This window comes from Euleptes europaea, chromosome 4 (genome assembly GCF_029931775.1).
Source record: "Euleptes europaea isolate rEulEur1 chromosome 4, rEulEur1.hap1, whole genome shotgun sequence".
NCBI classification, from domain to species: domain Eukaryota; kingdom Metazoa; phylum Chordata; class Lepidosauria; order Squamata; family Sphaerodactylidae; genus Euleptes; species Euleptes europaea.
The window spans coordinates 76,073,788-76,088,201 of NC_079315.1; the positions used below are offsets into that span (position 1 = coordinate 76,073,788).

The window sequence follows — 14,414 nt, forward strand, 5'->3', positions numbered from 1 at the left end:
TTTATTGTGAACACTGAACATTGAAGAACAACAAAATTTCAACCATCAACCAATTGCACCAAAACAGTTTAAATAATGAAAAGATGCTAGATGTTCTTACCAGTAGGTGAGACTATGAAACCCAGGCAGTAAGTGAAATGTCACTTACAATAAAGTTTACAAAACCAAAAGATCTCCACATATGTTTTAAAAAATGGTGAACAGTATAGAGGAAAGAGAAGTCTTAAGACATGTCCTCATCACAGAAGAACAGTCACTATGTGTCCTTCTATTGTCTGGACAAGAAATACAAGATTAGGGTCACATCCACGAGGGAGGATGTGCCCCCCCCCCATGGCAGCTGTAGCAGTAAGTAGCGAAGGAATAGGTAACAGCAGGTGCAGCAATGTGAAACTCACTCCCTTGCCCCACTAAGCCATGTTAAAATGCTACAGTACAGATCTGCAGGGAATAAGAGCAGGGGTCTGTGTGTGCATGTGCATGCACTACAGCTAGTTGCCATGCCCCATTTTGAAAGCAGAGCTTTGCTCTGTGCCTGCCCCGATTCCATAGAGGCAAAGGAAGGAGTGTCCACATAGATCCTGCCCTACGACATTTTTTTTTTTTTAGATCCAGCTTAAAAATGGAATACCTCAGAAAAATTCACAAGTTGTATTCAGAATGAGCAGGACATCATGTAGATGTTTCCATTTAATGTGGACTCTTTTCTGCTTTCTACTTGAGGAAAAATCTCCCTGTAGAAGCAGTCTCTGGCAACATGACCATGTTATCAAAGCCGTGCCACTTGCACAGGCTGTGGGAGAAGGGACATCATTACTGACTGTGTGGAAAAGCTTGAGTGGCTTCTGCAGTTACACAACCTGCAAGGGAGTGACGACTCAAGCAAGAGCTTCCCTCAGTAACACTCTCTGGACTTGGGGACAGGAAACAGGCAGATTCTCCATAACTACAGATAAAAAGCTGATGTAACTTTAGAAACTTCTTGGACACTGACCCACAGAACTCTGTGCAAAGCATGTTGTTTAAACTGAGCTGCTGACCATCAAACAGTTACACAGCCTGTTAAAACACAGTGGCCTGGCCTGGGCATTGCTGGGGAAATTTGTTTTTCCTTGACTATGCAATGTACCTCCAGAAATTGAGGCATTCAACCAGAAGGCCCTGTTTCACCGCAACAGCTTTTGCTACTATGCTTAAGAACCATAATGAACGCTGATGACGTTATCTAATCTTTTTACACTGTGTTGGAAATATTTTAAATTTCACTTAACTGAAAAATGTCCCGCCTTGAAATACGCCACAGGGAACAAGGGTGAAGAAATGAGGCCGCCGAATACACGTCTGGGAGCTGAGTTTCCACACATGCATTCCTATCGTGTTGTCACCTTGCTCTTACCTACATTCTGTTGTCAGGGGATGATAAAATTTTCACATGCAAGTCTCAAGCTGTATCATCAGTACCTTTCAATAAGTACTGTATTTGGCTGGACAGAATGTTGCGCTGAGAAAGGCAAATGCCTTTGATGAACTGAATACATTCCCTAACATCAATTTCATAATGTGCTGTACAGAAAAGCTTTTTTCCTTCAGCCAACTAGTGTAGATTCACAAGAAAAGGCTAGTAAATGAGGCAGATATTCCCTGCTCTGCTGCTAACCACCGCTTTGATTCCTCAATAGATAAATACAGAACAGGGCTACTAAAATCTTTAAAATAGAGAAACATATACCCTATGCGTGTTTTTGAAGCTCTGCCTTCACCAGTAAAGACACATCTTGCTGCCAGAGTATCTCCGTACTTGACTTCTACAGGGTTTTCTACAGGGTAAAATGCCTGAAAAGGGAAATAAAGGTGAAATAGTTCAGAATGTGTCTCAGTATGTCCCTCCCACTCATCTGTACAGAGTCATGGATAATCCAGGTACATCAAATATTTCAGGTATATAGCTTATTATTTTAGAATTTCATTTTCAGAATACCATTGCAAAGAAACACATCTCCATCTAGCCACTTCGGTTTTGCTCAAGATCCCCGTCACTAACTGGTATCATTTTGCATCAATGCTTCCCTGGATCAATTTTTCTTTGAAAACACACTGAAACGTTTTTCATCCCAATATGCTACATTTGCTGGGGTTTAAAAAAAAAGAAAGTATCCCAATGGCAAAATAAACTGATTTTTGAGTGTTTATTATTGTCCCGGGTGGCTATTTACATGAAGAAAACCATGTATGGCTGTACTTTGGGGAAACTGCTTACTAAAGCACAGGTGACAACAGCTTATTTTGTTTTTGTAAGTCAGAACTGGAGAGGTGGCATAAATAAAATAAAGAATGGAAAAAAAGGTTCTAAAAGGACAATGTTATGAGACCACTTCCGTGTGCACTCTGCCAAAAAAGTCCCAAGCAAAATGATTTTTGCCCTAGGTATTTTGTTTAAAGGCTACAAGAAGCCCTCACCAAATTCTTAAACTACATTCTGAATGGGAGAGGAGGGAGCTTGGGGTTCTGGGAGGGCATTCTTCTGACAGCAAATGTAAGTTGCACACCCAGAAAATGCACATAGCCAGTTTTGATCGCAACCATGGCATCGAACTAGACCCATTTTATAAACAAGATAAGGTAAAGCACCTAATTCTGTCACTGCAAATGACAGACAAGATTTGCTGTTTTGAACTTGCCTAGAGATGCAATATCTATTTTTCACCAACTTTCATTTGATGCAGTCTCACAAGATGAATCATGCTGGTCATCTTGGTTGCTATGGAATCTGCTGAACTTTGTAAGGCTAGGTTACTGGCACAACAAATAGCCACTGGTTGTGTTCCATTTTATTAGGTGGAAGAGTTCTGCAATGCCCAGCATGCAAATACATTAAACACACAACTCTTGCTTATGACACACAAAGCAGCTGCCTTTACTTCAAGTAGCGGGAAAGAATGTTTGCATTCAGGATTCCTGTCATCCATTAAAAAACACACACACACACAGACAAAATGAGCCAGACATACCTGTGGCAACTGAGGACTCTGCCTGCCAATGAGCGTCCACTGACCATCTCTAACTCGATATCCACTTACTACTTGACCTGCAATATAACATTTCTACACTGTAAATGGCACACACATTTATAGAATGACTATTTCTCTCTCTCTCCCCACTCTACTCCCGCAACAACACTACTTCCATTTTATATATTTCAGGTAGAAATCTTTTAAAACAATTACAAAAAGATGACTTGGTGACTCGATTTTAACAGATTAAAATCTCTAAAAGGCTTGGGGCCTGCACATGGCGCTGTTTTCTTCCTATAAATGTTTTGACACTCCAAAAGATCACCTGATAATGCCCACTCAATTCAAGCAATTATTCAAGAACGAAAGGTATGATCTGTGACTGCCTCTAAACTGCTTTCTGGAAAGCTTTAAAATCCTAAAGGCTCTCTAATAAGCTGCAAAGTCACAACTTCATTGTAGCTTGAATTGTATGTGTAGGGCTGCCAGGCCCCTCTTCACCATCGGCGGGAGATTTTTGGGGCGGAGCCTGAGGAGGGAGGGGTTTGGGGAGGGGAGGGGCTTCAGTGCCATAGAGTTCAATTGCCAAAGTGGCCATTTTTTTCCAGGTGATCTGATCTCTATCGGCTCGAGAACAGTTGAATTAGCAGGAGATCTCCTGCTACTACCTGGCAGTTGACAACCCTATGTATGTGGGAACTGAATCCTTGGTAAGTACTATAAGTATTTTATAAATGTGCAATGTACCTTTTGCTTCTGTATGTTTTGTTGACAACACACCCAATTTTAGAGTTGTGGCTAGGAATTCAGAACTTGTTTAGAAAGGGTACATTTCTTACAAGGAAAGATACAACCTATCCAGATTTAAGTAAATCAGCATACCTTGGAATCTATATTTCAGTTCAGATGTTATGGACTGACTTGCATTAAGGCTCCTTTGGTCTGGAAAGGCAATGATCACAAATGAAAAGACTTACCCAATCGATGAGTGTGTACTCTGTAGGCAAACAGGTGCATGGGGTACATTTTATAATGGCAAGCAATATCAGCATCAACCACTGTAATAAAACAGATAAGAAAGTAAAGGAAAATTACATCTATGTGCATAAGCTGAAACCACTTATTAGAAAAGGATCCTTGTGCATGTAATACAAAAAGACTTATTAGCCCAGATCAATTCAGATACTAAGAACATTAGACCCAGTTGCACATTGTATTTTTGTATAGACTTCCATTCAAAAATTGCTTTCAAGAGCTGTTCTATTGATTTAAATCAAAGGGCAACTCCATGGATACAGCACTTTTGCATGAAATATGGCATTCTTTCCATTGACAGAAACGAGGCTTTCCAAGTTTACATCGGCAAAAATAGAATAACTCTGCATAGGATTGTGTTGAAAGCATAAGTGAGGAGAGAACATAACAAGCTGCCGCCTTTGTTTACTATATTAACATGTTGGTAAATTTTCAACAACAAAAACAATCCTATCTTAAAATGAAAAGCTGATCCACACCTTGATACTGAACAACAGCTTCTGTGAAATGTTAAGGTACAACTGCCAGCAGCGACACGCTTTTCCAGGATATACAGAATAAATCAAGTTCAGAAGCAAACACATGGTAAAAAGTCTCTCTCAATGTAGAAACATGAAGTTTCTCTGCACACACAGATCTGGAAAGGTAGTTCAATCAGCACAATAGAACTTTCCTGCCTCTTCCCAACCTGTTGCATCCTACTTAGGTCTTAGAAATGCTAATCCTGGGGGGACAGGAGACCCTTAGGAACAGCATGAGGGGCAAAGTGGGGGGGGGAGGTTGCAAAGGGAGGGGGGAATCTATGCAAAGTGCTCCTCCATTGGCTTTCACTGCCAAAAAGCATTCTTTAGATGCAACCCATCTCATCGTACTTCAAAAACTAATCCATGAACCAAATTAAGATAAAAAATGGGGTAAGACTAAAGCTTTGTCAGAGGCTGGGACTGGAGACAACAAATGACATCTTAAAATCCCCTGTTTCCCCCCCCCTACTTTTCCTTTCTGTACCCCCATTATTATGAAAATAAATAAAATGTTTAAAAAAGAAAAGTAAACTCACCACTAGCTGAAAATAATCTGTGCTTTAACTGCCATGAGAAGTCTTATAAAAAAGAATTTAATACGATTCATATAGTTTTATCTGATGACACTGATGGGTCTCGACGCAAGATTTTTACAGCTTACATTGCTATAACTGTCAGTGAAATATATACATCAAGTTACAGTTTTGTTTTTGTTTAAAAAATTTCACTCACCTTTCTCGCCTGCAGGTATAACAGTATCCATGGACATCATGAGATACATGCCAGCAATCATAGGCTGTCTACAAAAAAATATATTGTGAGTTCCATAAAAATACTGAATCGCTCGTTTTAAGTCTGTTTGTGATGAGAGTGCTGTCAATCTTAAACTTGGAGCCGAAATAAACAGCACGTTTCCAAATTCAATGCACACAGATCTGCAACAATCCATCCTTTATCCTGAGTCAGAGGTGGTGATGCACATTTACTAAAAAGCCCCAAAAGTAGAAGCCAGCCAATCATGCTTCTGCTTGCATGTGAGAAGCAGGGATCTACACACCTCAACTTATAGTGCAGTGACCACTGAGGCTCTCTGGTCTCACCAGAAATGAGACACACAAATCCTTTATTGCTAAGGTTCCCAACTGCCCGCTTATGCCGGGCAATCGACTGCCCATTGTTCCTGTTGCCCACTGAATCTTAGCTGGTGGGCGGGAGATTTAGGGAGGCGGGGTTGGGGGCTGCAATCAGCGTCTCTTCTGTGATGACGTCAGGTTGGGTTTGTGCGGGGCGGCCCTAATGGGGGCGCTGGAGAAGAAAGCAGCCCAGTCCTCCCTGCCAAACAGCTGATTGGGAAAAACAAACCCGACCTGACATAATCACATAGATGACACTGATCGCAGCCCCCAACCCCGCCTCCCCAAACCTCCCACCGGTTGCAAGGAGCGACCCTGCAACCTTATTCATTGCACATTATAGCAAAGGCAGGAAAAGGCATCCACAGGCTGCTCAGGTTTCTGACCTACTCAACTCGTGATAACAAATTAATTTAAAGAGATTTTAAGCCTTTAACAGTTTACAATCTGATATTAGACATATGGAAGGGAAAATGCAAACATCTTTGTACCTATCTTTATAAAAAATCCAGTTACCAGCATCTCACACCTTTTGTCCCAATAGTGGCCACCTCTTCACCTGGACTTTCCTGCACCTCAAACTCAGTTTTCACAAAACAGAACCCTTTCCTTTCACTGTCTGCCTTTACCCAAAACTATTAAGGAGAAACCTGTTGCCTCATTTAAAACATTTTTTTTGCCCCTCCCACAAAATCTGTTCCATTTCAATAGCATTATTTCACTGGCTGCTCATTTAAATAACATATTTATATTTCACTCTCTCAATTTAAAAATATCACAAGGCAACTTTCAGTCATAAAACAACAAAACCACACTTTTACCATCTAATAAGAGGGCAGAAGCAATATCAAACTTTTGTTCTAAGCTGCTGCTCAATGAAAGAGGGCTTGTTGTCTCTCCCTTCCTCTACCCAAGCTGAATGGCCCCGATTAAGTCACAGAGGGAAGGGACAAGGTAACAGGAGGCTAGGCAGGCTGATGGAAGAAGGCTTGTTATTTCTCATCCCCTTCAGCAGAAGGTAGTGCAGAGTAGTAAGCTGCAGCACTGCAGTCAAAAGCTCTGCTCATGACCTGAGTTCGATCCCGACGGAAGTCGGTTTCATGTAGCCGGCTCAAGGTTGACTCAGCCTTCCATCCTTCTGAGGTCGGTAAAATGCATACCCAGGTTGCTGGAGATAAAGTGTAAATGACTGGGGAAGGCAATGGCAAACCACCCTGTAAACATAGTCTGCCTAGTAAACGTTGGGATGTGACGTCACCCCATGGGTCAGTAATGACCTGTGGCTTGCACAGGGGACTACCTTTACCTTTTTCCTGCAGAAATGCTGACCCACTGGTGGAATGTACCCTAATCCTTTCTCCTATGTTAAACTTTTTATGTCTCCTTAAAGTCCATCTGTGCCTTCAATCACGTTCAGGCTATCTTCCAGTTCCTTAAAGAACTTTTGATGACTCTCTCCTTTCAAGCCCAGGAAGCTTCCTGGAAGACACCGGGGGGGGGGGGGACTCTATCAGAGGTGAGCATGCCTCAACCTTGGGCAGCAAAACGCCAACGCCCTCCCTGACAGAAACAGGGAATCAAAAGAGTAAGAAAAGGCTGTGGAGAAAAGGAGTCACTGTGTTCTTAACTTATGTCGTGGGCAATGACCTGTCTGCCAGCCAGACAGGGCCAAAACTGGGTGATCAAGGGAGGAACCCCTTCCAGTTAGTGATGACTGTCCCACCCTGGACCACCGAAGAACTTACTGTTTTGCTGTTTGAGTGTTTGGGGAGGGGGGTTGAGATGACACCAAAAAGGGTGGGGAAGCAAGGAAGCTGTCTCAACTTATAGAAGCGGGGGTCTGAAGGGTAACAAATAGCAGTGTCACCAAGATGGTCTGGCAAAGAAGACTGACAGAACAAATTGTTTAAAAGCGAAAAATGAAGAGGAGAAATATTGCCAACTTACTTTTACATTCCTTTTTTTTTTGGTAATGTACTTCAGCTGCAAATTGAAATGCTGAATTACCATGGTTTTTTCCCCTTCAAGATTTCTTTTACTCACGCTGACTCTCCTTTCCCCAATTATATAAATATATGCTGAAGTCAACCTGAAGCAGCTGCTCATCAGTCTTTTTTTTTTTTTTTTTTTTAAGAAAACCTCCCAAGTGTTCAGAACTTCTGCTCAGGTCCCTTTGAGAGGATTTTTCTCCCTACCACAGCCTCTGTCACAAAGCTCCCACAATTGCCTCAAAGGGACCATGTGAAGAAATATGACAGAAGCTTCAGGAAAGGTGTTGGAAATACTTACTTTTGATTCGTCAGATGTAAAGTTACACCAGAACAGTCTTTGTGTTTATCTGCACAAAATATTAAAACAGAGGTTTAGGTATATGCCTTGTCATTTCCCCTCCATTAGTATTCTAGAGACTGAGTACTTGCATTACAGTGCCTTAGCAAACAACCTGCCCATCAAGCATATGCACATTTTTTCTATGCATATTATAAAGCCATTCTTGCTGTGCCAGTGATGAAGAAGAATTGGTTTTCATACGCTGACTTTCTCTACCACTTAAGGAAGAATCAACGGCTTACAAATACCTTCCCTTCTTCTCCCTACAACAGACACCCTGTCAGGTAGGTGGGGCTGAGAGAGCTCTAAGACAGCTGTGACTAGCCCAAGGTCACCCAGTTGGCTTCATGTGTAGGAGTGGGGAAACCAACCTGGTTCACCAGATTAGCATCCGCCACTCTTGTGGAAGAGTGCGGAATCAAACCCAGTTCTTCAGATTAGAGTCCACCGCTCCTAACCACCGCTCTTAACCACTACACCACGCTGGCTCTCATTTGCATTAAAACATCTGATTGTGGCAATAATATGAACAACCAATGTAATATACTGCCCCACAGAAGCTTCTAAGTTAGTAATTCTATTTTAAAAACCAAACAGCCAGAGTTGTTAAAAGGGGGGGGGGGAGGCAGTAATGTCATTTTAAGCAGAGGGAAAACTAAAGCATTTGAAAGAGCAAAATTACTTTTCAGTGCAAGTAATTTTTTTGCTGTAAGAGGCTAATGGAAACAAATTACAAGATATAGAAATTATCCTTTTAATCATAATATGCTGATTATTTAATTACAGTAAAATATAACATTCAGGAAAAAATATTTTCCTTTCTCCAGTATCTGTACTTTAAGCAGCTATCTAGCCCACCTCAAGAATAAATAGAGCTTGTTATTTCCCTGGAAACACCTTTTTTAAAAAGAGTGTGGCTTATTCAACTTTGAGTAGTAAGGTAATCTTTTGCACATTAGAAACACACATGCACACACACAAAACACAGAAGAAATACTTGGAAGAACTCTACTTCCTTAGGTGCAGAGGCTATTAATGCCTGACCCAAGATGTGCCAGAAAATGAGATTCTTAGAAGAAAACTTTGGTGGCCCCCTCCAGTAAAAAATAAATAGGGACAAATGAAATCAGCAGTCATGAGGCACTGAAAATCAACCTTCTTCTATGATTAGAAGCTACCCAAGTCATAAGAACATAAAAAAGCCATGCTGGATCAGACCAAGGCCCATCAGGTCTAGCAGTCTGTTCACACAGTGGCCAACTAGGGGCCTCTAGGAAGCCCACAAGCAAGACGACTGCAGCAGCATTGTCCTGCCTGTGTTCCACAGCACCTAATATAATATGCATGTTCTTCTGAGACTGCAGAGAATAGGTATGCATCATGACTAGTATCCATTTTGACTAGTAGCCAGGGATAGCCCTGTCTTCCATGAACATGTCCACTCCCCTCTTAAAGCCTTCCAAGTCCGTATCAAAGGGGAAAACACAGATCTTCCTTCCACATAAATATGAATTAAAAATCTCAAGAGTGGTTACACTTGACTATTTGGGGGGGGGAAGGGTGCTCGTAGGTCAGTAATGATATTTCAAGTAGCTACTGGAAAGTTATAAACATCAGCATCAGGCACTTTCTCAGGTTAGCATTGCAGTAAATTTTAGAGAAATAGCATTATCATTTTCCAGAGCTCTTTTCAAAGTACACCCCCTCCAAAAAACTTTATAACTTATGGAGAATACTATTCATCATAGTATATGTGAATTCTTAAACCATGGTCAAGGAAGCACATTTAAAACTCTTGCCTTGAGAAAAAGTGTTCGTTATTAATCCAGTGAAATGGTCACAGACCAAACAATTAGTTATAGAAATGAAAAAGCCTAGGGGTTCGCACTGAGCATCCCAGAAGCTGCCAAGAAAAAAACTCTTTAAGAAATATTTGGCATTACAAGACAGAACCGCGGCCAAAAAAAGAATAGGGAGAAAATATAAGACACTTAAGAAATCATAACATTTTGTCAACATGACCCTATATTTTATTACACCACGACTTGCAAAAATTGCAGGATGATGGCATGAACTACTATAGAGCAACTGACTGCATTAAGGCTGTAAAATACGTGGTCACAGAAAAATGAAAAACGACACCCCCGCCCCAGTTTCTCCAGGTCAATTTGACCCCACTTTACAGACAAGAGTTTTCAATCACACAGACTCAAGCCTTTCTCACTTCCATCCAGTAGTTGCTCACCCTGCATTCAAGGAAGACAGTAAAGTTTCACAGAAAATGGGGGCAGGGGGCTAAAGAGAAAGAGGGGAACTGAGGCTACATTGCACACAGGGCTTATTGTATAGCTTTAAGTATCAGTGGGTTAAAGTTCCTCTCATTTTCTACACAGATGTATGGACAATAGTCTGTTAATGAAACAAAGGAAAGCAGGCTGTGTCTCTGTTATCATACCAATAGAAAGGAAGTGCCTTAATATACAATAAAAAGAAAAGGATATGGAATTTAACTTTTCTTATCCTGATTGTTTTTATTTAAGTGTGTCGCCCAGCTGCTCTAACACAAACTTTCAACTCATACCTAGGCCCAAGGCAGTGTGTGTGTGTGTGTGTGTGTGTGTGCAGATTTGGGGAGAGAAGGGAGCTCAGCAGGGATGTGATGCCATAGAGTTCACCCTCCAAAGCTGCCACAGTCTCCAGGGGAAATGATCCTTGCCGTCTGGAGATCAGTTGTAATTTCTGAGGAATCTCCAGGCCCCACCTGGGGACTGGGAAACCTAGCAGCAACTGCCGGCACATGTGAACCTACATTAGGGTTGCCAGGTACCTCTCTGCCACTGGCGGGAGGTTTTTGGGGCAGAGCCTGAGGACGGTGGGGTTTTGGGGGGGAGGGACTTCAATGTCATAGAGTTCAATTGCCAAAGTGGCCATTTTTTCCAGGTGAACTGATCTCTATTGGCTGGAGAAGGATTAAAAAACCCTCCAGTTTTTCTTCTACACCAAGTTAAAACATTAGGAAAATTATAGGGCTCACCTCTAAATCCACAACAGTATGTACTTCAGGAAATGTGTCTGCTATGCTGACGCTAAAGTAAAGTCTAGGCTAGGCTGCAGATCATTTAGGATTTTTTTTTTTTTTTGGCAAGAAACATACTAATCCTTGTATTCGCTCTTCTCACATGTATAAACAAAAACTCCCCTTCTGAACCACACTATACATACTGATCTGTTTCTTTCACTTACACTTTCACTTTACAAAATGGTCATGTCAAACAAGCTCTCTACTCTGCAGGTGTGATAAACTGGGAAAAATGAGATTTTAACATTGGCTTTTTGTCAAGTGTTACATTAGCTAAAAGAGTAACTAAAAACACAATAGAAGCTCGATACACCATCTTAAAACCATCTTTACTATTTGCTAGTCGGTCTAGAATAATTCCTTTGATTTTGCTTTTCAGTTAAAATACAAGTACGCATTGCTCCAGGCCAAATAAATTATTGGCTTCCATTTGCCCTGTGGCAAAGCGAGGAAAATGCATTCATATTGCCTCAAAAGTAGGTCTCCTTCAAAGCTGATTCTCTATGCAGAGTTTCCAACAGAGATCAAACAAGAAGCTGTGCTTACGAGGGTGGTTTAATAGCTCTTCTGGATTGCAGAGTGTACATAACAAAATCCATTGTGATATGCATAATGGCTCCTAATTCTTTGATTAGTGGCAAAAATAAATGGTAACTGCCACTCAGGAGATGCATTAAAGGTTTACAAAATTGAGTACCCTAAAATCAGCCTTATCACAGTACAAAGATGAAAAATGTAAGCAATCGAATCAAATTAAACTTCCTAAACTACTTTGTGAAAATGTAAATTACTTTCTATTTGTCCAGTTTTAAGCAGCATGTCAAGGAATATTGACACAACTAGGGGATTAGACTGCTATGAGCTAGACAAAATGGTGATAGAGCAACTATTTTTCCTAATTCTTCTCAAGCGAATTTTAAGACTATGGAAATGACAGCTGCTTTGGCACAAGGTTTCATCTTAAACTCCATATTCCCTGAGATTTAAGATGCTGATCTGCATCTGTATAATTTGTTTGGAAAAAGAGTCATGAGGAATGTCAATTACATAAGCAGCGAAAAGCCATTTACATGAAGCTGCCTTTTTAATAGCACTAAAACTCATTTACCCTTATGTAACAGAGCCTCTTCTTTTTGTAGCTTTATTTTTAAGAGTATGCACAATAAGCACTGTGCCAGATGCAAGTTCTCTTCTTAGACCAGTATCTGTATACAAAACAATGTGTTATGCACCATGAATTTTAATTTTGCTTTGTTTCTGTGATAACAGTGTAATTAGTGCCATTAAGTCAATCAAATCTCTTTTATAAACAGGGGGAAGTAATGAGATATGTGAAAAATGACAGCATGCCTATGTATATTCAGGAATGCATACCCAAAGGTAGAAATCTGTACAAACGTTGCTGTTGTCATTAAGATGCTCATGTCAGGAAGCAATGCTTTATACCTGCATATCCTTCACCAGCTCAATGAAATCCTGATGGTCCTTGATGAAGGGAAGTGAATTTCACTCCTACTGTCAAACAAGATAATGCTGCTTTTCACTGCTTATGTATCACTAGCCAATACCATATTCTATCCTTTGCACAGTTTTTCGGCTTTTGACACACACACACACACAAGTCTGCCTTGCTAAACAGGTACTTAATTTACGACATTAATTAGAACTGTCAATAGTATTCTGGACCATGCAAGTCTTCTAAAACACCCCTAAATTAATGACGGAAAATAGTCACTGCATACAGAATTGCCTGAAAGGGTTCTCAATAAGCACTTACTTAGTAACAGAATGATTAGAGATGGAGGCTGTCCAGGAAATTACAGCCAAAAATCTGGTTTGGAAATTTTTTGAGACAGAAAAAGGCCCATATTGGCTGGATTTTTAAAGTTCAGCCAACTAACAGCCATCTGAAAGCCCATTCTCAGACTTCCTGCACACGACTGTGTGATTTCCTTTTGTCTCCCACTCCACAGCAGAAGTCTCATGTCTGTATGTGTGTTTCATCTGGTCTTTCTTCCAAGGAGCTCAGAATGGAATAATTGTTCTTCACCATTCCCAAGGTTATGCTTATCATACTCCTGTGACATAGGCGAGGCTGAGACTTCGCAAGGGGCCAAGGCCCCCAACCAGCTTTACAGCTTAGTGGGATCTGAACCCTGTTCTCACTGCTCCTAGCCCAACAGTCCCAACAAGTATATCACACTGGCTCCCATACGCTCCCTATCACCACTCCTTGCTAATTTATGCTAACTCAGAATTAGATTTTAGGAGAATACTTCAAGGGAACGTCACACCAGATGACTCCATGTGCCATGTAAAAAAAAAGCTTCTTTCCTTAATCAGAATAAAAACAAGAGCAGATTCTGGTGGCACTGTAACTACTAATGCATTTATCGTAGCATAAGCTTCCATGGGCTTGATTCCACTTTGTCAAATACATGAAGTGAATTCTCAGCCAGAGAAAGTAAAGGAAACAAATGTTAACAAAAGGCCTGATTTGTGACATTTCCCTGCTGTTATATATAACTGCAAGGAAATGCCGTGTGTGTGTGTGTGTGTGTATGAGAATGAATCAATGTAGTGAGAGAAACAGAGACAAGCACAGTGGATCATTCACATTCTTGACTCCAAGGAGATAAACCAGAAGAGAAAGGTTTTAAAATAAATAAAACAATTTTATAACTGGTTACAACAGACCACTTACCACCCATTCCTGACAAAATTCCTTAGGAGGCCAGGAAGGGGCTGCGCCGGCGTTCATACCCCCTGCACTGGCGCCCATGCCACTTACACCGTCCAGGGTGGCACAGACACCGGCGGGGGGACCCGGACACCATCCTCCCAACACTGCCACAGCAGCGCCACCCAAGGACTCTGGCTGGGCCTCCCGCTGGAGTCCTGGGGGGTGGGATTCTGGGGGCATGTCGGGGTGTGTGTGCGTGGAACTGCCAGTAGGCAAAAACAAATAGTGTTGCTGTGCCAGCTTTTTGCTGGCACAACCTCACTGTTTTCAATGGGGCAAAATGCCCCCATTTTTAAAGAAAAAACCTTTTTAAAGCCTTTCAGCAGCCGGGGAATGGCTTTGGAGGTGCTGCAGCAGCACCTCGGCCACGCCGTCCTCGGCCACCAAAGGCTCAGGAATGGGCGGTTAGTTCACAATTTGACACCTATAGGGGCTTGAGAAAGCTGTCATGCCTGTTAAGCCCCGGCAAGATTTCATTAATTTTAATTTAGATCGGTCTCTTGGTCTCTCGGTAAAAGACTAAATGGACACAAATTTGACACACAGTAGCAACATTTA

General features: G+C 41.4%; 1 protein-coding gene across 2 annotated transcripts in view; it reads right to left on the reverse strand.

Annotated features, from left to right (window-relative positions):
- Positions 1–14,414, reverse strand: part of PAM (peptidylglycine alpha-amidating monooxygenase) — a 111,917-nt gene that overhangs the window by 54,311 nt on the left and 43,192 nt on the right. For both annotated transcript variants that reach the window (XM_056847830.1, XM_056847828.1), the window contains exons 7-11: positions 7,993–8,041; positions 5,303–5,370; positions 3,989–4,069; positions 3,009–3,085; positions 1,730–1,833 (exon numbers count right to left, since the gene is read on the reverse strand). In XM_056847830.1, coding sequence (XP_056703808.1) covers positions 1,730–1,833; positions 3,009–3,085; positions 3,989–4,069; positions 5,303–5,370; positions 7,993–8,041 — 379 coding nt within the window. The remainder of the gene's footprint in view (positions 1–1,729; positions 1,834–3,008; positions 3,086–3,988; positions 4,070–5,302; positions 5,371–7,992; positions 8,042–14,414) is intronic.